We start from the raw sequence: 23,838 nt of genomic DNA, 5'->3' as shown, positions 1-23,838 counted from the left end.
GCGATCTGCGGCGATACCGGGCTGATCGGGTCTCTGGGACCCGACCGCCCGGTAATTTCGCATGATCCCGGCTGTCACAGACAGCCAGGACCATGGTGAAGACTAGGAGCGAGGTGGCAAACCTGCCACCTCCTCCTATTCCCTGCGATCTGTCGGTTAGTTAACCGACCAATCGCAGGAGGGGGGGGCGGTTACTTCCTCCCGTCCTGCCCGGCCCCTTGAAGTCCGGAGAGGACAGGAGGAAGACCGGAGGACGCGGCGGGGGACGGGGGAGTGCTGGGGACCGGCCCCGGTACTTACCTCGTCCCTGAAGACCCAGATCCCGGCGAGGAAGATGGCGGCGGCGGCGACAGGTGAGTAGATCTTCAGCCGCGGTCGGGCCCTTTACAGCAATGCACGTCGCCGTAAAGCGACATGCATTGCTGTATTGGGACCCTATATACTACAAGTCCCAGCATGCCCAGACAGCCCTTGGCGTCTGGGCATGCTGGGAGTTGCAGTTTTGCAACATCTGGAGGTCCACAGTTTGGAGACCACTGTGCCCTTCCAGATGTTGCAAAACTACACATTCTCAGCATGCCCTTACTGTCCAGGCATGCTGGGAGTTGTAGTTCTGTAACATCTGGCCCTTCAGATGTTGCAGAACTACAACTCCCAGCATGCCTGGACAGTTTTGGCATACTGGGAGTTGTAGTTTTGCAACATCTGGAAGGGCACAGATTGGGAACCACTGTATTAGTGGTCTGCAAACTGTAGTCCTCCAGATGTTGCAAACTACAACTCCAAGCATGCTGGGAGTTGTAGTTCGGCAACATCTGGCTCTAAAGATGTTGCCGAACTACTACTCCCAGCATGCCTGAGAATGTTTGGGAGTTGTGGTTTTGCAACAACAGGAGGCACACTGGTTGGGAAACATTGTCTGTTTCCTAACTCAGTGTTTCCCAACCCGTGTGCCTCCAGCTGTTGCAAAACTATAACTACCAGCATGCACTGATAGACTGTGCATGCTGGGAGTTGTAGTTTTGCAACAGCTGGAGGTCCCCCCCTTGTGAATGTACAGGGTACATTCACATGGGCAGGGGGCTTACAGTGAGTATCAGGCTGCAAGTTTGCGATGCAGCAAATTTTGCGCGGCAGCTCAAACTCGCAGCGGGAAAATCGCTGTAACCCCCCCTGCCCGTGTGACTGTACCCTAAAAACACTACACTACACTAACACAAAATAAAATAAAAGTAAAAAACACTACATATACACATACCCCTACACAGCCCCCCTCCCCTCCCCAATTAAAATGAAAAACGTCTGGTACGCCACTGTTTTCAAAATGGAGCCTCCAGCTGTTGCAAAACAACAACTCCCAGTATTGCCGGACAGCCGTTGACTGTCCAAGCATGCTGGGAGTTTTGCAACAGCTGGAGGCACCCTGTTTGGGAATCACTGGCGTAGAATACCCCTATGTCCACCCCAATGCAAATCCCTAATTCAGGCCTCAAATGCGCATGGCGCTCTCACTTCGGAGCCCTGTCGTATTTCAAGGCAACAGTTTAGGGTCACATATGGGGTATCGCCGTACTCGGGAGAAATTGCCTTACAAATTTTGGGGGGCTTTTTCTCCTTTCGCCCCTTATGAAAAGGTGAAATTGGGGTCTACACCAGCATGTTAGTGTAAAAAATAAATTTTTTACACTAACATGCTGGTGTTGCCCTATACTTTTCATTTTGACAAGAGGTAAAAGGGAAAAAAGCCCCCCAAAATTTGTAATGCAACTTCTCCCGACTACGGAGATACCCCATATGTGGGCGCAAAGTGCTCTGGGGGCGCACAACAAGGCCCAGAAGGGAGAGTGCACCATGTACATTTGAGGTGATTTGCACAGGGGTGGCTGATTGTTACAGCGGTTTTGACAAACGCTAAAAAAAAAAAAAACACATGTGACCCCATTTCGGAAACTACACCCCTCACGGAATGTAATGAGGGGTGCAGTGATAATTTACACCCCACTGGTGTCTGACAAATCTTTGGAACAGTGGGCTGCGCAAATTAGTACAGCCCACTGTTCCAAAGATCTGACAGACACCAGTGGGGGGTAAATGCTCACTGTACCCCTTTTTACGTTCCTCAAGGGGTCTAGTTTCCAAAATGGTATGCCATGTGGGGGTTATTTTGCTGTTCTGGCACCATTTAGACTTCCTAAATGCGACAAGCCCCCCGAGCAAAATTTGCTCTCAAAAAGCCAAATATGACTCCTTCTCTTCTGAGCATTGTAGTTCGCCCGTAGTGCGCTTCAGGTCAACTTATGGGGTACCTTCATACTCGGAAGAGATGGGGTTACAAATTTTGGGGGGTATTTTCTGCTATTAACCCTTGCAAAAATGTGAAATTTGGGGGGGAAACACACATTTTAGTGAAATTTTTTTTTTTTTTTTTACGTATGCAAAAGTCGTGAAACCCCTGTGGGGTATTAAGGCTCACTTTATTCCTTGTTACGTTCCTCAAGGGGTCTAGTTTCCAAAATGGTATGGCATGTGGGTATTTTTTGCTGTCCTGGCACCATAGGGGCTTCCTAAATGCGACATGCCCCCGAGCAAAATTTGCTCCCAAAAAGCCAAATATGACTCCTTCTCTTCTGAGCATTGTAGTTCACCCATAGTGCACTTCATGTCAACTTATGGGGTACCTCCATACTCAGAAGAGATGGGGTTACAAATTTTGGGGGCTATTTTCTGCTATTAACCCTTGCAAAAATGTGAAATTTGGGGGGAAGCACACATTTTATTGAAATTTTTGTAAAATTTTTTTACATATGCAAAAGTCGTGAAACAACTGTGGGGTATTAAGGCTCACTTTATTCCTTGTTACGTTCCTCAAGGGGTCTAGTTTCCAAAATGGTATGCCATGTGGGGGATTTTTGCTGTTCTGGCACCATAGGGGCTTCCTAAATGCAACATGCCCCCCAAAAACCATTTCAGAAAAACGTACGCTCCAAAATCCCCTTGTCGCTCCTTCCCTTCTGAGCCCTCTACTGCGCCCGCCGAACACTTTACATAGACATATGAGGTATGTGCTTACTCGAGAGAAATTGGGCTACAAATAGAAGTATACATTTTCTCCTTTTACCCCTTGTAAAAATTCAAAAATTGGGTCTACAAGAACATGCGAGTGTAAAAAATGGAAATTGTGAATTTTCTCCTTCACTTTGCTGCTATTCCTGTGAAACACCTAAAGGGTTAAAATGCTGACTGAATGTCATTTTGAATATTTTGGGGGGTGCAGTTTTTATAATGGGGTCATTTGTGGGGTATTTCTAAGATGAAGACCCTTCAAATCCACTTCAAACCTGAACTGGTCCCTGAAAATTTGTGATTTTGGAAATTTTGTGAAAAATTGGAAAATTGCTGCTGAACTTTGAAGCCCTCTGGTGTCTTCCAAAAGTAAAAACTCGTCAATTTTATGATGCAAATATAAAGTAGACATATTGTATATGTGAATAAAATAAAATAATATTTTGAATATCCATTTTCATTACAAGCAGAGAGCTTCAAAGTTAGAAAAATGCAAAATTTTCAAATTTTTCATCAAATTTGGGGATTTTTCACCAAGAAAGGATGCAAGTTACCCAAAAATTTTACCACTAAGTTCAAGTAGAATATGTCACAAAAAACAATCTTGGAATCAGAATGATAACTAAAAGCATTCCAGAGTTATTAATGTTTAAAGTGACAGTGGTCAGATGTGCAAAAAATGGCCGGGTCCTAAGGTGTAAAATGGCTGGGTCCTTAAGGGGTTAATGGTCTGATGGTTTCTGGTGGTTACCTTTTAATCATATCCCTGTGTTAAATATTTAAGATGTTGTCTGGTAGGAACAAGAGCTGACACAGGGCTCTCTGCTGCCACCATTTGTGTCGGGAACTGCGGAGCTGTGATGTTCTGGCCTGGATCCAGTCCCTGTGCCCTTCAATACACAATGCTCATAATATAGCAGCGTAAATAAATCCCTTATGGAGACTACATTCTAGTGTTAGATGTCTTGATTGTTAGTGTTAGGTGTCCTTCCCCCAGTGCAATTAATATTATAATGCCCACCTAAAATGCATTAGAATACACAATACACTGGGGGGAGGTGCTGCAGCACCTGGTATAGTGAGCAGAACCATCCTCACAGATCCTAGCCACAAAGTGAATCAGGAAACCCTTGTATTTTCTTTAGAGTGTTGCTTCCATACCAGTTCTCTATGGGTTTATATACACACTGCTGTATTATGAGCACTGTGTATTAGAGGGGCACAGGAGTAGGGACCAGGGCATGAGATCACACCCCTGCAATTCTTGATACAGGTGTTAGTGGCAGCAGAGAGCTCTACGCCGGCTCTTACTGTTGCCAGACAACGTCTAAAGTATTTTATTTAGGAAAAGGTAATTTTTTAAAAGTTTTATTACAATAGTATGTAATTTTATTATTATGGTGTATTTAAAAAAAATCTCCAGAATATCCTTTTAAGTGCTTGCTGGTTGATTCTCAGAGTAACTGAGTCTGTGGAACTGAGCCAGGGAAAAAATACACTGGAGTAAGTAGTTGCCAGTAGCAATAAGAGTTTTTTAGTCAATACATTTGACTAAAATCATATGGGGGTACATCAGAAAAAGTAGTTATAAACTGGCCGGAATCTGATTAATTGAAAATGGAGCATGAGAAGAAGCCAAGGTAAAAATTTAAACAAGAACAGATTGTCACAAACAATAGTGCAATAGTGTAGTCAATCAGTCCATAAAAATGTACTGATCAGGAAGAACAGGAAGTGGTTAAAAGAGTGGACACTATACCCAGCAATGACACCAGGCCATGTGGTCAGTTGATAGCTATGTGCGCAGTGCTTATTTTGCCAGGCATCCCTGCCACAGGATGCAAAACAGCATTAAGGCCAGGATTAGCAGACAACGCAGGACCATGGCCATAACCTTTTTATAAATATGTTATCTATCAATTGATATTACTTCTGTTTGTCTAAATGTTGTCTTGGGTGGTTGCAGATGAAAGATGAAGCAGAACGTGCCTTGCAGGCTAAGAATGTCCCATCTGATGTAGCTATAGAATGTCTGACTTTGCGTGAAAGTCGGCGACATATTGACCTGGTGAAAGATCCGGTGGATGATGAGCTGCACAAAGAGGTGGAGGTGATTGAAGGTGTTCGAAAGGCACTGCAGCAGAAGATCAGTGAGGCTTTTGAACAGCTCTGGTAAACATCTCGACATGTGGCATAGCTTTCCTTTTGTAGATCTATGTTCATATTTAAGAAATTATATAAGGTATCCTGGGACAGAAAATTAAAGGGGTATTCTGCCACTAGAAATCTTATCACCTATCCAAAGGACCTGCCGCTGGGACCCTCTTGCGATCTCAGGGCCGGCAACCCTGCCGTTTGGGCGGCCATGGTCGTCACGCCCCCTCCATTCATGTCTATGGGAGGGGGCGTGACAGTCGCTTGACCACAACCATCACGCTTCCTCCCATAGACATTAATTGAGGGGGCGTGACGTCGGGACCACAGCTGCCCAAACCATGCTTTATGAACATAAATGTTCAGAATGTTGGGGTGCCAGTGGCCGGACCCCCACGATCAAACATCTTATCCCCTATCCAAAGGATGTCTAGGGATGGTGTATGCCTTCATTCCTTCCATATAATTATATGTAGGCTGCCACTGAGTAGAAAAGAATACCTTGGGTATCTTTGCGTATATTTAGTTAGTCTTAAGGGCACTATAGTTGGTTGGCCCAGGCACTATAGTTGGTTGGCTTCTGCTACCAAATGTGCCAATTTAGTGAACTAGTGAGAGAAACTGGTAACAATGCTGTAACGTGACAAAATAACTCATATTATCATTGTACACCATTCTGAACTGCTATAGAAAATGGTGGGATCGTCCAACTAACAACCACAGGAACCATGTTTTATTTTTGTTCACATGTTGCTATGTTGTGCTAACAAAAAAAAAAAGGTTTCCCCCATCATGCTGCACTCAATATTCAATAATGACAAAGTGAAAACAGAATTTTACAAATCTTTGCTAATTAATTGAAAAGGTTAAACTAAAATATTGCATTGACATCATGACAAGTAATCAGACTCAGGTTGGATGGGGGCCATCGGTGGAAGCCATTTTTAGGTCTCTCCAGAGATGCTAAATTTTGGTTTAAGTCAGGGCTCTGGTTGGGCCACTCAAGGACATTTACAGAGTTGTCTCTAAACCACCCTTAGTTTGGTTGGCCAGCTCTAAAGTCCTGGTTGTTCCAAACTTCTTCCAGAAGATTTATTGTGATAAATGTGCTCTTGAGAACTTTTAGGGCAGCATAAATGTGTTTGTACCCTCTCCAGAACTGTGCCGCCAGACAATCCTGTCTCTAAGCTCTACAAGATGGGCTTAGTGGGAAATAGCAGGTTCAATGAGTGCTGAAAGGATCCACCGCAGGTAAAACCAAGGACAATTTAATGATAAAAATGCAACCATTTTTACCATTAAATTGTCCTCGTTTTGACCTGCGGTGGATCCTTTCAGTGCTCATTGAACCTGCTATTTCCCACAAAGCCCATCCTGTTCTTATCCTACCACCATGGCAGGAGAGCTGCTGTTGGAGACCAACTTACTTTATCTACACGCATCCCATTGTTTTGTCTGAGGTTACACAACCAACTTTAGTAAGCGGCTCTTACCTGACATTGATTTCTTCATTGGGGCCGGTTTGCACTATGGAGCACTTGTTTCTCCCCTTTTTATCTAAGCTCTACAGACAGTTCTTTCCCTCTCATGGCTTAGTGTTTGCTTTTATATACATTGCCAGCTGTGAGACATAATATAGACAGGGGGGGTGGGGTGTTTCCAAATCATGTCCAATAAACCGAATTTACCACAGGTGACTCCAATGAAGGTGTAGAAACATCTCAGAGATTATGAAGGGAATTGGGAGGCCTTAAAAGCTAAATTTGAAGTGTCATAGAAGACAGTCTGAATACTAATGCCCATGCAAAATTTTAGTTTTCACATTTAATAAACTTGCAAAAATGTATAAAATTCTGTTTTCGCATTCGTATTATTGGGTATTGAATGCAGAATCAGAAGTCGAGAGCATAACAGAATGTGAAAACAATGAAAGAGTCTGTTATGTATGTTCATTCTGCCATTGACAGTTCTGCCTGATGATAGTGCTATCAGTCAGTGTTACATTCTTTATTGTTGCTTCTTTAGTCTACTACAGGAATCACGTCAACAGCTAAACTGGGATCATAGAGGCAAAGTGGAAACATTGGAAATAGACCGTACATGCCTCTCGCTTAACACAAATTCTCCAAATATTTCATTGAAAGTGGATCCAACCCGTGTACCTCATGGGTAAGAGCTTTGAAAGATTTAATTATGTTGTAATATAATGGTTCTATGTATTTTTCTATCTATCTGTATTGATATATTCATCATTGGGTAAAAAGTTGATGATATGTCATCTGATATTGATGATCATAACAGGAATAATAGATAGTGCTTACTTTAAGTCAGTACTTGGGCAGGGCTGATAACAAGTACTGTCAAGGGTACTACTGTCATGTATTGTTTAATTTCCAAAGCATGCATCATGCAGAAATAACAATTGTGCACTTTAAGCAGAATAAAGCTGGCCATGAGCAGGCATGTCTTTTAAAAAGGGGGGGGGGGGGCTGGCTTATCTCCCAGAGAACAAAAGGATGAGCTAGTGGTGGGGTTGAGAGACAACTATACTTATAATATATTTGGCTGATCCCAACTAAGATTTGTCAGGTTTCCCCAATGTTAAGCTTGTATGTATGATCAAGGGGTTATCAGGCTAAAAAAATGTATCCCCTATCCACAGGACAGGGGATAAGCGACTGATCGCTAGAGATCCAACCACTTGGAACCCCTGTGATTTCCAGAACAGGCCCCCGCTTCTCGCGGCTGCATCGAGTGGTGTGTGCAGTCAGTAGCTGGTGGGCGGAGGGAGCAACATTTTACAGACTTACATTGTTCTGATCAGTGTCTCTGTCACTAGTTTATGCTGTTCTCAGATAGGACAGCATAAACCTCTTGACAGATTCCTTTTAACTATATGGCTCTAGACCTCCTACTGCAGGCCTGGAACACCCCATCCACAATCCGTTGTGACACTACTGCTATGGCCAGTGATTGGCTGTTGCAGTTACCTGCAGGAAACAAGTATTAGTGGGGTTGCACAAGCCTAGCAGTGGGCAAACAGACTGATATTAGTATGGTATGTACATACTAATACTGAGGATCACACAACAGGGAAGCTATCTACATATGCGACTTGGTATGAATGCATAGCATATACAAGAGTTTTAGACAGAGCTCAGTGCTGGAAGTCGAACCCTGACTACCAATTACAGTGGGTTTCAGGCTGGGGCACCTCAGTGGCTGAGGAATACTACTCTCATTGTCAGGGAATGAAAGCATATTTCTTAATTCTGGAACCATTGGCACATAAAAGAAAGGTACCATTCTTCTCCTTGCCTAATGACTGTATCCTCCCTTGACGACGTTACTTTTTAAAGAGACTACACCCCACACATTTCATCATGATACAACACCCCTTTTTTCATGGTTAGTGGAAAAGTATCTTAAACTAATAAATGTGGTGAAAGTCATGTAAAAATTTGTTGTGCAAATTTAGGGGTACTCCACTGGAAAAAAAAAATTCAACTGGCGCCAGAAAGCTAAACAGATTTGTAAATTACTTCTACTTATCAGCTACTGTATGATCCACAGGAAGTTCTTTTCTTTTTGAATTTCCTTTCTGTCTGACCACAGTGCTCTCTGCTGACACCTCTGTCCATATCAGGAACTTTCCAGAGCAGGAGAGGTTTGGTATGGGGATTTGTTACTACTCTGGACAGTTCCTTACATGGACAGAGGTGTCAACAGAGAGCACTGTGGTCAGACAGAAAGGAAATTCAAAAAGAAAAGAACTTCCTGTGGATCATACAGCAGCTGATAAGTACTGGAAGGATTAAGATTTTTAAATAGAAGTAATTTACAAATCTGTTTAACTTTCTGGCACCAGTTGATTTACATATTTTTTTTCCAGCGGAGTACCCCTTTAATGATTACTAAGCAGTGCCTCTTTTCAGGTCAACCACTCCCCAGGAATGGGATCAATTCAGCCGTTACAACAAGGAGAGAGCTGAAGCTGAGCTCAGAGCCTCTGCACAGTTGAGAGAAGCCATTGCTTTGACAATTGCACAGGTAAAATCCAGATCTTCAGATTTTAAAATGCATGTAGATATTTCAGTTAACTGCATCGTACAATAATGTTGGTGGAATTAAAATTACTCTCATGCAATCCTCTATTTTCACCTAATTCTTAAAGGACATCCATGAGTACCAAACAGAAATAAACCAGTGTCTTCACAAATTACAGCCATGAGCTCCTCTCTTGTCACTAACTCACCTGGACTCCACTTTGTGACTTCTGTCATAGATCAGGTCTTACCTTAAAAAAGTGTATATAGAATGGTATATAATTTTTTTTTTAACTGAATTTTGCTCTATGGGTGCAGAAGTCTGTGCTTTTCCATCCAGCAAATATATGTAAACCCTAACGGAAACCAATCAAGGGTAGGCCATAATTACTTTTTTTATAGCCTCCATCAGGTAATGAGGGTCAGTGCATAGATTTACCAAATCCACTGGGAGAATGTGGTGTGAATAGAGTATCTATTCTTCTCTCATTATTGACAATGGTAAAATAACCAACATCAGAGGTAGATCCAAAACGGTTACTTACCGCGGTTGTTACCCTTGCCATCCAGGACTTAATGTACCAGAGAGTAAATGTACACCCTGGAGCGTTCATTGACTATGAAGCGAATGCAGAAGCTGTGCTTGCTTCATATGCTGTGAGTGTCGGCTACTGTCATTAACTTTTTAGACACCATGATCGATGCTAATCACAGCATCTTAAGTATTAAGTAAGATGTATTGGCCATCCCAAGGAGCTCATGAGACCGTTTGGGTCCGATGAGCTTAAATGGCAGTGGAAGGTCCACCTACTGAGCTTAAATGGCAGCAGAAGGTCCACCTACCGGATCGGCAATCCAATGAAGCAGCCTGGCTTAGCCAGTGAGCACAGAGGAGTGCTAGTCCCATCCTCACTTACTGGTCTTTGTCTATGGCTGTGCTTCAGCGTGGACAAAGATGATGATGCAGCCAGACAGGTTTATTTTCTGGATGGTATGGGGTGTTTTTTGGAAGCCATGTTGTACATTTGCCAAAAATGTACTACATATAATAAGTATTTGAATGTGACAATGCCCATTAACCCGTTAAGGACATAGGGCTTACGGGTACGCCCTGAAGTCCTGGTAGTTAAGGACACAGGGCGTACCTGTACGCCTGTGGGAATTCCGGTCCCCGCCACTGGCCGGACGGGTACCGGACTGGGATGCCTGCTGAAATTATTCCGGCACCCCGTGCCTCCAGCTGTTGCATAACTACAAATTCCAGCATGCCCTTCGGCTGTAAGTGAATGCTGAGAGTTGTAGTTTTGTAACAGCTGAAGGCACACTGGTTGCAAAACACTAACTAAGTTAGTTTTCGCAACCAGTGTGCCTCCAGCTGTTGCAAACTACAACTCCCAGCTTGCACTGATAGACCTTACATGCTGGGAGTTGTAGTTTTGCAACAGCTGGAGGCACAGTGGTTGCGAAACACTGAGTTAAGTAACAAACTCTCAGTGTTTTGCAACCAATGTGCCTCCATCTGTTGCATAACTACAATTCCCAGCATGTATGGTCTGTCAGTGAATGCTGGGAGTTGTAGTTTTGCAACAGCTGAAGGTTTGCCCCCCCCCCCCCCCCCCCCATTTGAATGTACTGGGTAAATTCACACAGGCAGGGGTTTACAGCGCCCGGTTTAAATCAATGATCTGTTATCGGCTATCGGCCCTAACCTCCACAGATTATCGGTATTGGTATCTGCCCTAAAAAATCGATATCGGTCAATCCCTACTAAAAACACTACACTACACTACAGCTACACAGAATAAAAAGTAAAACACTACATATACGGCCCCTCTACAATAAAAATTAAAAACGTCTTGTACGGCACTGTTTCCAAAACAGAGCCTCCAGCTGTTCAAAAACAACAACTCCCAGTATTGCTGGACAGCCACTGACTGTCAAGGCGTGCTGGGAGTTTTTCAACAGCTGGAGACACCCTGTTTGGGAAACACTGCCGTAGGGTATTTTGGTGGCGGAAGCAAATCCCCAATTTAGGCCTCAAATGCGCATGGCGCTCTCTCGTTTTGGAGCCCTGTCGTATTTCAAGGCAACAGTTTAGTGCCACATATGGGGTGTTTCCGCACTCGGGAGAAATTGTGTTACAAATTTTGGGGGGCTTTTTCTCCTTTTACCCCTTATGAAAAGGTAAAGTTGGGGTCTACACCAGCATGTTAGAGTAAAAACATTACATTTTTTACACTAACATGCTGGTGTTGCCCCATACTTTTAATTTTCACAAGCAGTAAAAGGAAAAAAAAGACCTCCAAAATTTGTAACGCAATTTCTCCTGAGTACAGAAATACCCCATATGTGGATGCAAAGTGCTCTACGGGCGCACAACATAACTCAGAAGTGAGAGCACAATGGGGGACATGTATCATTATTTGTGTATGGTAGAAGCAGTTTACCCCTTTTCCCGAATTCAAAATTATGTGCAGAAGAGCTAAATTTATCAATCAAGTGCAATGAGCTTCATAAATTGGGGGTAAATATAGTAATCTCCTAAATCCACTCTTTGGAAAATAGAATCAATGATTTAGAGCATCTTGCTACGTCAAGTCCAAGATGGCTTATATTTGCGCACAAAAAACAGCTCTCGCGGCAAAATTTTTGCTGTAAAGGAAAAGTACGCAGTTAATAAATCCATGTGTACTATAGATGTCACTCCAAGGTACCCTGATTCAGCCACATCTGGAGGACATGCTCTACCAAAACTTGCGCAAAAAAATGCGTAAAAAAAAGGGCTTGCGCAAAATTTTGCGCAAAACAATACATACAAAACAGGGGTAAAATCTTTGATACATGTCCCCCACTATGTACATTTGAGGTCTAAATTGGTGATTTTACAGTGGTTCTGACATAAACGCAAAACAATAAATACAATAAATACCATTTTGGAAACTACACCCCTCACGGAACGTAACAAGGGGTACAGTGAGCCTTAACACCCCACAGGGGTTTGACGAATTTTTATTAAAGTTTTCATTAAAATGCTGGTGTTACCCTACATTTTTCATTTTCACAAGGGAAAATAGGAGAAAAGTCCCCAAAATTTGTAGCCCCATTTCTTTTGAGTATGAAAATACCCCATATGTGGATGTAAAGTGCTCTGCGGGCGCACTACAATGCTCAGAAGAGAAGGAGTGCCATTGGGCTTTTGGAGAGAGAATGTGTCCGAAATTGAAGGCCATGTGTGTTTACAAAGCCCCCATAGTGCCAGAAAAAAGGACCCCCCAACATGTGAACCCATTTTGCAAACTACACCCCTCATGTAATGTAATAAGGGGTACAGTGAGCATTTACACCCCACTGGCGCTTGACAGATTTTTGGAACAGTGGTCCGTGAAAATGAAAAATTAAATTTTTCATTTGCACAGTCCACTGTTCCAAAAATCTTTCAAACTCCATTGGGGTGTAAATGCTCACTGCACCCCTTATTAAATTCTGTAAGGGGTGTAGTTTCCAAAATGGGATCACATGCGGGGGGGGGGGGGGGTCCCCTGTTCTGACACCACGGGGGCTTTGTAAACGCACATGGCCCCCGACTTCTATTCCAAACAAATTCTCTCTCCAAAAGCTCAATGGCAATCCTTCTCTTCTGAGCAATGTAGTTCGCCCGCAGAGCACTTTACATCCACATTTGGGTTATTTCCATACTCAGAAAAAATGAGGTTACAAATTTTGGGAGGTTGTTTCTCCTATTACCCCTTGTGAAAATGAAAAATTTGGAGTAACACCAGCATTTTAGTGAAAAACATTTTTCATTTTCACGTCCAACTTTAGCAGAAATTTGTCAAACACCTGTGGGGTGTTAAGGCTCACTGTACCCCTTGTTACGTTCCTTGAGGGGTGTAGTTTCCAAAATAGTATGCCATGTGTTTTTTTTTCCTGTTTTTTCCCAAAAACCATTTCAGCAAAATTTGCTTTCCAAAATCCAAATTTGACTCCTTCTATTCTGAGCATTGTAGTGTGCCCGCAGTGCACTTGACTTCCACACATGGGGTATTTCCATACTCAGAAGAGATGGGATTACAAATTTTGGGGGGCATTTTCTCCTTTTACCCCTTGTATAAATGTAAAATATGGGGGAAAACTAGCATTTTAGTGAAAAAAAAAATCATTTGCACATCCAACTTTAATGAAAAGTCGTCAAACACTTGTGGGGTGTTAAGGCTCACTTTACCCCTTGTTACGGTCCTTGACGGGTGTAGCTTCCAAAATAGTATGCCATGTTTTTTTTGCTGTTCTGGCACCATGGGGGCTTCCCAAATGTGACATGCCCCCCAAACACCATTTCATAAAAACTCACTCTCCAAAATCCCATTGTTGCTCCTTCCCTTATGAGCCCTCTAGTGCACCCACAGAGCACTTTACGTTCACATATTAGGTATTTCCTTACTCGAGAGAAATTGGGTTGCACATTTTGGGGGGCTTTTTCTTCTTTTACCCCTTGTAAAAATTCAAAAACTGGGTCTACAAGAACATGTTAGTGTAGAAAATGGAGATTTTTAATTTTCTCCTTCACTTTGCAGCTATTTCTGTGAAACACCTAAAGGGTTAACAAACTTTCTAAATGTGATTTTGTATACTTTGAGGGGTGCAGTTTTTATAATGGGGTCATTTATGGGGTATTTCTAATATAAAGTCCCCTCAAATTCACTTCAAAAATGAACTGGTCTCTGAAAAATTCAGATTTTGAAAATTTTGTGAAAAATTGGAAAATTGCTGCTGAACTTTGAAGCCCTCTGGGGTCTACAAGAACATGTTAGTGTAGAAAATGGAGATTTTTAATTTTCTCCTTCACTTTGCAGCTATTTCTGTGAAACACCTAAAGGGTTAACAAACTTTCTAAATGTGATTTTGTATACTTTGAGGGGTGCAGTTTTTATAATGGGGTCATTTATGGGGTATTTCTAATATAAAGTCCCCTCAAATTCACTTCAAAAATGAACTGGTCTCTGAAAAATTCTGATTTTGAAAATTTTGTGAAAAATTGGAAAATTGCTGCTGAACTTTGAAGCCCTCTGATGTCTTCCAAAAGTAAAAACGTGTCAACTTTATGATGCAAACATAAAGTAGACATATTGTATATGTGAATCAATATATAATTTATTTGGTATGTCTATTTTCCTTACAAGCAGAGAGCTTCAAAGTAGAAAAATGCTAAATTTCTAATTTTTCATAACATTTTGGAAATTATGCAAGTATCGACAAAAATTTACCACTATGTTAAAGTAGAATATGTCACGAAAAAACAATCTCGGAATTAAATTTACAAGTAAAAGCATCCCAAAGTTATTAATGCTTAAAGGGGTATTCCGGGCAAGAACATTTTATCCTCTATCCAAAGGATAGGGGATAAGATGTCTGATCGCGGGGGGCCTGCCACTGGGAACCCCATTCTCCCGCCCCCTCCCCCCCCCCCCCCGATCTCCCTGCAGCACCAGCATTCTATGCGGGAGCTGCATCTCCAGTTTCGGAAACCTCCGGGTTTCCGGGACTGGGGACATGATGTCATGCCAAGCCCCCTTCACTCATGTCTATGGGAGGGGTGCTGCAGGGAGATCGCGGAGGATCCCAGCGGCGGGCCCCCCGCGATCAGACATCTTATCCCCTATCCTTTGGATAGGGGATTAAATGTTTTTGCCCGGAATACCCCTTTAAAGTGACAGTGGTCAGATGTGCAAAGAATGCTCTGGTCCTTAAGGTGAACATGGGCTTGGTCCTTAAAGGAAAACTGTCACTAAACCCCCTCCCCCCGCTCTGACCAGAGGTACTGGGTGGTAGTGCGGGGGACACTGATCAATATGATGCCTACCATACCCGGATCCATCCAGCCGTTCGCCCGTTATCTTCATTTTTCAATGTATGCAAATCATCTTCTAACTGGCACGGGCAGGGTTACTGTCTTCATCTGGCACTGTGACATCAGCGCCGTTCGTCCGCAGCACTGCCCGGCTTATGCATATTCATGTCCTGCCTCCGCACCTCCCTCTCCTCCCCGCTCTGTATGTGACTCCACTGCGCTTGTGCCGGCTTCCTGTGAACACCCGGAAGCGGCTTCAGCACAGGTCATTCTAGTGGAACGGAGCTGCAGTAAGGGTGTAGTAAGTAAAGGTGCAGTAAGCCGGCACATGCGCAGTGGAGTCACATACAGAGCGGGGAGGAGATGCGGAGAGCGGGCATGAATATGCATAAGCTGGGCAGTGCTGCAGACGAGCAGCGCTGACGTCACAGTGCCAGATGAAGGCAGTAACCCCGCCCGTGCAAGTTAGCAGATGATTTGCATATATTGAAAAATTAATATAACGGACGAACGGCTGGATGGATCCGGGCATGGTAGGCATCATATTGATCAGCGTCCCCCGCACTACCAGCCAGTACTGTAAGGCTACTGTGGAGACCTATAAGCATTATACTGAAAGACTCCCATTCTTTTTCCCACTAATAGACTAATAATGAGCTGGAAGCCCAAAGAGTGGCTGCTGAGTTTGCCTTCAGGAAAAGGATCCATGAATTTGAAAAAGCTCACAATGAACTCAAATGGCAAGAGAAAAATGTAAGTCTTTGATCCAGGCCCTGTTGTTAATTCTGCTGTTTTTAACACTGAGGCCATTTGTTTTAACCTAAAGGTAACTAGTGTTTTCTACAACCTTTTTTTAATTTTATTAAACACTATTAAGAATATTTGGCAGAATTACGATCTGTTCAGAATGGCATGTTTGCTTAAAACAATATGTATTAACTGTACCAAAGCCTTAAAGGGGTACTCTGGTGAAAAGTTTTTTATTTTTCCTATGAAGATGCCCACGTTGGCTTCTTAAATAAAAAAAAAAAAAAAAACTATACTTTCCTCCCATGCTGCCAAGTGCCTTGGGTCCGTCAGAGTGCCAATCACTAGCTGAGGCAGGACATTGCTGCGGCCAGTGATTGACTGAGCGACAATGTCTTGTGCTGACTAGGTAGGAAAACTATCATCCAGATCACCCACACTAAACCCAATACACAGGTTTATAGTGTGTGTGACCAGGAGTGCAAAGAGGTTTCACTTGCCAAATTCTGTCCAGTGGCTCCTTTGATATTGCCTGAAGAAAGTCCTGTGCTCAATTCGGTTACCTGTGCGCAGGAGGTGGGGCCCCGCCGGCTGCCCGCCCCTGCTTCTCTCTGCCTCCTAAAATAATCTGCCTCTATTAGCATATTCAAATTCTGCGCTCCGCTCTGAGGCAGGAGTGCAAGCGCTGTTAGTTTACAGTCAGCTCTCATGTCCTAGTGACGTGAAAGCTCTTTTTGCCAGAGCTCTCCGGCCTCGGAGTACAGCGCTCATGTGACATGCGACTCATGTCACTAGGACGCGAGAGCTGTCTGTAAACTAACTGCGCTTGCGCTCCTGCCTCAGAGCGCAGTGCAGAATTTGAATATACTAATAGAGGCAGATTGTTTCATGCGTGCAATTAACCGAATTGAGCACAGGACTTTCTTCGGGCAATTTCACAGGAGCAACTGGACGGAATTTGGTAAGTGACACCTCTTTGCACTCCTAGTCACCCACACTATAACTCTGTGTATTGGGTTTAGTGTGGGTGATCAGGGTGACAGTTTTCCTTTAACAAAGGCATCTTTGTAGAAAAAGTAGCCCTTCAAGGCCACCATACACATTAGAGAAAGTCTTCCCAACTAGCTGGCTACCTGAATTGTGAGGTTGCCTTTCAACTTAATCTGCTGTTGGCGAGAAAGATTAAAGGGGTATTCCATGGAAAAACATTTTTTTTTTTTCATATCAACTGGCTTGGGAAAGTTAAACAGATTTGTAAATTACTTCTATTAAAAAAATCTTAATCCTTCCAGTACTTATCAGCTGCTGAAGTTGAGTTGTTATTTTCTGTCTGACAACAGTGCTCTCTGCTGACACTTGTCTGTCTCAGGAACTGACCAGAGCAGGAGAGGTTTAAGCCTGTTGAATTTTAACTGCCTGATCCTTTTTTTTTTCTTGGCGAGATAAGTTGCCATCAGGTGTCTGGCAGCAGCTTACCTCCCCCTTTTCATTCCGAACACATGAATGCTCAGCTGAGCCAATTGTTCCTGTGTATGGGGGGATTGGGATAGACAGCTGTCGGCCAAATGAGTGTTCAGTCAACAGCTGTAATATGTTAATATGCTTTAACTGTAAGAGAGAGAGAGGTTTGAGTGTTTCATCACATTTCATGAATTTGTCTCATAGACTAAAGATGAGATTGAGGAACTGGAAGAAGATATAAGACGTTTAGAAGCCGATCTGAGAGACAAGAGTGGGCCTTTAAAACTGTCTCACACACGGCTTGAGACCCGTACATACAGACCAAATATAGATCTATGTAGAGACCCGGTAAGATATTTCATTGTAGTAACTTAGTAGCTCTGAATATTTGGGGGGGAGAGGCAATACTTGTGTCATGTTAATGTAATGCAATGCAGTAATATATTTTATATTGTAGGTACAGTATGGGTTGACAGATGAAGTCCACCAGCTAGAGGGCACTATTGCTGCTCTAAAGCAAAAACTGGCTCAATCACAGTAAGTTACATTACTAAGCCCACTATTACATATGCAGGAAGCCCATCCTGTAATACTGCTATGTTTACTACTGTAATTGTTCTCCGTAGGGTAATTGAAAGCATAAATAAATCTGAGGGTGACCATACACATTAGGTTGAACAGCTGTTGAACAAACAACCTTCTGGAGAGCGATCACTTCACAGACATAAGCATACACATTTTAGACCATATTGGCTGTTACAGTTGTTCATACTGGTCATACCTGGTCAGTAACATTAGGTAATGAATGAATGATCTTTCTATGAATGTTCTGAGAACTGGGGGCCGATTTACTAATAATTCTAAGACAGTGCAAACTTAGACTACAAAGTCTAAAAATGCTCTACACTTAGCACAGTGCATCTGTAGACCAACTACTCGTTGGCTTACTTTACAACAAAAATATTGCACACAAGCCATGCCCCTTTACTGTGAAACTACCCTCTTGCCAGGTGATGCTCAAAAGTGCCTGAAAAGTGTCCAAAAGACATAATAGATTTGTATTGAAGTCAGTTTTTTGTGCAAACATTACCAATGGTTAATCTGCTCCTTGGTAAGATCTTTTATCTATTAGTTGAAAATTTCAAACACAGCCGGCTCCTTTCAGTCTGTCATCCTAAGACAATCGTTGAGGGCATCACTGATGTTCCACAAAGTACTTTTTTCAAAGTAAATTCTCATTTTGTTCCTGTAGGGATGCTCTTGATGCTCTTTACAAACATCATGCTCGTATAGAAACCGACATCAAGTGTAAGGAAAATTCTCTAACTCTGGACAAAAAGTGTGTGGACAGTCGCCGAAAGCTTACCCTTCCTGCAGGGCAGTATGTTGCCACAGTGGACACCTTTAGCCGCACCACCAACCGCCATCTCTCCCCTCTAAAGAGTCGTCAGCTGGAGCTGGCCTAGATTGTTTTGCATAAATATCATTTTGTGTTGGCTGACATAGAAAATAATCTACTATTGAACTTCATAAGAAAATAAACAGTTCAAACAAACAAGATCACGTTAGACATTTATTTCTTCCTAAATGTTACATTTCTAGGTGTAACTTGAAATTCAGTTTTACCTGCACCACCATTTTGTAATGGGTTTTCTGTTTATTATTAGAGAATAGAATAATACAGCATAATATGGTCTTTTAACTATTAAAGTGGTATTCTGCAGCAGTGTCCCATCCCAGGTTCTGCTTCAACATATTGTCAAAAGAGAAAGAGAGAGAGATATGGGGCAGGGAATAGTATGAATAGTAAGAGTCTGAGGTGGATAATTATCACTTATTTTCTAGCCCAAGCTCAGCAAACAACATATAAAACAAAAAACTACTTCCCTTCATTATATAGCCTATGTGATTACTAACATCAGTATTAGTCACTAGGTGTCTCCCTTCCCAGCAATGTTTTGTTCATTGATTGTTGTTAGGAAGAATATGTCTCTAGTAATAGGTAGATCAAGACCCAATATAGGTAGTAGTGGCAGGGATGAGCTATTGCTAGGTGCAGAAGAGGAGAGCATGAGAAAGCCTGGGCTGTGTACTTGTTGAAAATGATCCACACAATCACCTTCAAGGTAAATAAATGCTTCTCTCTCATCTCTGATGACCTGACTAAAGGCATCTGTTCTTTGTGTAAATAACACTGTTTGTACTACTGTATGTCCCTATGGCAATCTCCTACTCCCTTAAGCTTCTCCGGGGCAGTAGCAGTTTAGTGCTTAGTTTAACCCCTCCTTACTGAGCTGCTGTCGTTTCATTCATTTCATTTTATTGCATCAGTAACCCCTTCTCCCTTCACATGTCATCTATAGTAGCATACTGTAAATGATTCCCAAGCACCGTGCAACTTATTCACTGCATGTTCATCAGCATATTCATGGCATATAAGAAAGTGCTGTGATTGGCCAAATAAGTAAGAGAAAGGAAGCCCATGAGTGAGTACTGCTAGTAAAAAGACCAGCTCTAGTTCCACACCCTGAAGGGAATGAAAAATAGCTGTGAACCATGGAGGGGACTCTCAGGAGCTCTATAAGAACAGTGAAGGCACTAACATCACCTTAACACCACTCTGAAAGGTGAGCATAACAAAACCATGGAGGCTTTTTTTTAAATCTTTTGAAATTATAAGTACGCTTTAAAGGTATCAGATAGTTGGTGGTTATACTCCTGAAACCCCTGTCCCTAATGAAGGGGCTAGAGCTCGCCAGCAAGTACTCCATGCACAGCACCGCACATTTTTAGTGGTTCTCCCTGGTACTGCGGCTCAGAGCTGCAATACCAGACAGTGCTACTACAAAATGTGTGCTGATGAACCTGGTAAACAATGGAAGGAAAGAAGTACCCTATGGAGTGCCATGGTCCCTTTAGACATCTGATTGGCATGGGTGCTGCAAATCACACCCTCATCAATCTGATATTCATGGTCTATCCAAAGGCTCACACCTCAATAAAAAAAAAGTTCTAAAAAAACCTATGTGCCCTGTGTCACATATAAACTTCTATGTGTGCCGCGTCACACATGAGCTTATTCAATGTACCCTGTTTCACTTATGAGCTTCTATGTTTCCTATTTCATACTAGAGCTTCTTCTATGTGCCCTGTCTTAGGGTGCTTACACACCACGTTTTCAGCCTCCGGCTGCCAGATCCGGCGATCCCGTACCCCAGCCGGATCGGCGCTGAAATTAATTGACTTTAGTGAGCCGACCAGAGTCACTGTTTTACTCCAGTCGGCTCATTTCTGCCCCATATCTGGTTTTGTGACCGGACCTAAAACCTTGGTATACTACCGTTTTAGGTCCAGTGACAAAACCGGATACGGGTCGAACATGAGCCGACCGGGGTCAAACAGTGACTCCAGTCGGCTCATTAAAGTCAATGGATTTCAGCGCCAGTTCGGGAGTGCACGGTTTTCCTCTTCCCCAGCCGGATCCGGCAGCCACAGGCTGAAAACATGGTGCCCTGCCTCACACCTGAGATTCTTATATACGCCCTGTCTTACACCTGAGCTTTTCTATGTGCCCTGTCTCACACATAAGCTTTTTCCGTGTACCCTGCCTCATATCTGAGTTTTTACCATATATTATACATATAGGCTTATTCTATGTGCCCTGTTTCACACATGAGCTTTTTTTGTGTACCCTGCCTCACACCTGAGCTAGTTCTATGTGCCCTGCCTCACTTCTGAGCTTTTTCCGTATATCCTGCCTCACACCTGAGCTTCTTCTATCTGTCTTGTCTCACACCTGTGCTTATTCTATGTGCCCTGCCTCACACCTGAGCTTTTTATGTGCCCTATCTCTTACCTGAGCTTTTTCTATCTGCCATCTCACACACAAGCTTTCTATATGTGACCTGTCTTGCACCCGAGCTTTTCCGTGTACCCCACATCACACCTGAACTTTTACTGTATGCTGTCTCACATATGAGCTTATTCTATGTGGCCTGTCTCACGCATGAGCTTTATCTGTGTACCCTGCCTCACACCTGAGCTTTTTTTCATATATCCTGCCTCATACCGGAGCTTCTTCTATGTGCCATCTTACACTTTTTCCATCTGTCTTGCCTCTCACCTGAGTTTTTTCTGTGTACCATGCCTCATACCTGAGCTTACTGTATGTGCCAGGTCTCATATATGAGCTTTTTCCATGTACCCTGCCTTACACCTGAGCCTATTCTATGTACCTCTTATACCGGAGCTTTTTATCTATGCCCTTTCGCACACCTGAGCTTTTTTTCTGTGCCCTGCCCCACACCCAAGTTTTTTCATACAGTATATTTTGCCTCACACCTGAGCTTCTTCTATGTGCCACCTTACACTTTTTCCATCTGTCTTGCCTCACACCTGACTTATTCCATCTGCCCTGCATCACACCGAGTTGGTTTGTATGTGCCCTGCTTCACACCTGACTTATTTCATGTGCCCTGGCTTACACCTGACTTATTCCATGTGCCCTGCCTCACACCTGACTTATTCCATGTGCCCTGCTTCATACCTAACTTATTCCATGTGCCCTGCCTCACACCTGACTTATTCCATGTGCCCTGCCTCACACCTGACTTATTCCATGTGCCCTGCCTCACACCTGACTTATTCCATGTGCCCTGCATCACACCTGACTTATTCCATGTGCCCTGCATCACATCTGACTTATTCCATGTGCCCTGCTTCATACCTGACTTATTCCATGTGCCCTGCCTCACACCTGACTTATTCCATGTGCCCTGCTTCATACCTAACTTATTCCATGTGCCCTGCTTCATACCTGACTTATTCAATGTGCCCTGCTTCATACCTGACTTATTCCATGTGCCCTGCCTCACACCTGACTTATTCCATGTGCCCTGCTTCATACCTGACTTATTACATGTGCCCTGCTTCATTCCTGACTTATTCCATGTGCCCTGCTTCATACCTGACTTATTCCATGTGCCCTGCTTCATACCTGAGTTATTCCATGTGCCCTGCTTCATACCTGACTTATTCCATGTGCCCTGCTTCATACCTGACTTATTCCATGTGCCCTGCTTCATACCTGACTTATTCCATGTGCCCTGCTTCATACCTGACTTATTCCATGTGCCCTGCATCACACCTGATTTCTATGTGCCCTGCCTCAGACCTGACTTATTCCATGTGCCCTGCCTCACACCTGACTTATTCCATGTGCCCTGCCTCACACCTGACTTATTCCATGTGCCCTGCTTCACACCTGACTTATTCCATGTGCCCTGCCTCACACCTGACTTATTCCATGTGCCCTGCTTCATTCCTGACTTATTCCATGTGCCCTGCTTCATACCTGACTTATTCCATGTGCCCTGCTTCATACCTGACTTATTCCATGTGCCCTGCTTCATACCTGACTTATTCCATGTGCCCTGCTTCATACCTGACTTATTCCATGTGCCCTGCTTCATACCTGACTCATTCCATGTGCCCTGCATCACACCTGACTTATTCCATGTGCCCTGCATTACACCTGACTTATTCTATGTGCCCTGCCTCACACCTGACTTATTCCATGTGCCCTGCCTCCCACCTCATTTCTATGTGCCTTGCCTCACACCGTGCTGGTTCGTATGTGCCCTGCCTCACACCGAGCTGGTTCGTATGTGCCCTGTCTCACCCTGAGCTGGTTCTTATGTGCCTTGCCTCACACCTGACTTATTCCATGTGCCTTGCCTAACACCAAGCTGGTTTGTATGTGCCCTGCCTCACACCAAGCTGGTTCGTTTGTGCCCTGCCTCACACCTAGCTGGGTTCGTATGTGCCTAGCCTCACACCTGACTTATTCCATGTGCCCTGCCTCACACCAAGCTGGTTTGTATGTGCCCTGCCTCACACCAAGCTGGTTCGTTTGTGCCCTGCCTCACACCTAGCTGGTTCGTATGTGCCTTGCCTCACACCTGACTTATTCCATGTGCCCTGCCTCACACCAAGCTGGTTCGTATGTGCCCTCCCTCACACCAAGCTGGTTCGTTTGTGCCTTGCCTCACACCTGACTTATTCTATGTGCCCTCCCTCACACCAAGCTGGTTCGTATGTGCCCTGCCTCACACCTTATTTCTATGTGCCCTGCCTCACACCTAGCTGGTTCGTATGTGCCTTGCCTCACACCTGACTTATTCTATGTGCCCTCCCTCACACCAAGCTGGTTCGTATGTGCCCTGCCTCACACCTTATTTCTATGTGCCCTGCCTCACACCTAGCTGGTTCGTATGTGCCTTGCCTCACACCTGACTTATTCTATGTGCCCTCCCTCACACACTTCTGAGCACGAGGCTGAAGTTGGTTTCTTATTCGGCCAGGTTCTTATTCACTGAAGTTGGTTTCTTATTCGAGCATTGTCTTATAGATGACTATGACAAATAAACCTTTCCTCCTCTTATTCCTCTGCAGTAAACATGTTTTTTATACATAAATGTTGAATATTATTTGGGAACAATCAGGTTCAGAAGAAAAAAATCT

General features: G+C 43.6%; 1 protein-coding gene across 3 annotated transcripts in view; it reads left to right on the top strand.

The window, feature by feature from the left end:
• The window catches only part of TEKT2 (tektin 2), a 37,693-nt gene extending 18,810 nt beyond the window's left edge, over positions 1-18,883 (top strand). For 2 of the 3 annotated variants that reach the window (XM_056557185.1, XM_056557184.1), the window contains 7 exons: positions 5,030-5,235; positions 7,243-7,386; positions 9,153-9,267; positions 15,754-15,861; positions 17,521-17,664; positions 17,774-17,853; positions 18,569-18,883. In XM_056557185.1, coding sequence (XP_056413160.1) covers positions 5,030-5,235; positions 7,243-7,386; positions 9,153-9,267; positions 15,754-15,861; positions 17,521-17,664; positions 17,774-17,853; positions 18,569-18,782 — 1,011 coding nt within the window. In that variant the 3' untranslated portion in view covers positions 18,783-18,883. The remainder of the gene's footprint in view (positions 1-5,029; positions 5,236-7,242; positions 7,387-9,152; positions 9,268-15,753; positions 15,862-17,520; positions 17,665-17,773; positions 17,854-18,568) is intronic. The other variant, XM_056557183.1, reaches the window with a different exon arrangement.
• Positions 18,884-23,838: the final 4,955 nt, after the last annotated feature.

Source organism: Hyla sarda, chromosome 2 (assembly GCF_029499605.1).
Source record: "Hyla sarda isolate aHylSar1 chromosome 2, aHylSar1.hap1, whole genome shotgun sequence".
Taxonomy (NCBI): domain Eukaryota; kingdom Metazoa; phylum Chordata; class Amphibia; order Anura; family Hylidae; genus Hyla; species Hyla sarda.
This window is presented reverse-complemented; position numbering and strand designations above follow the sequence as displayed.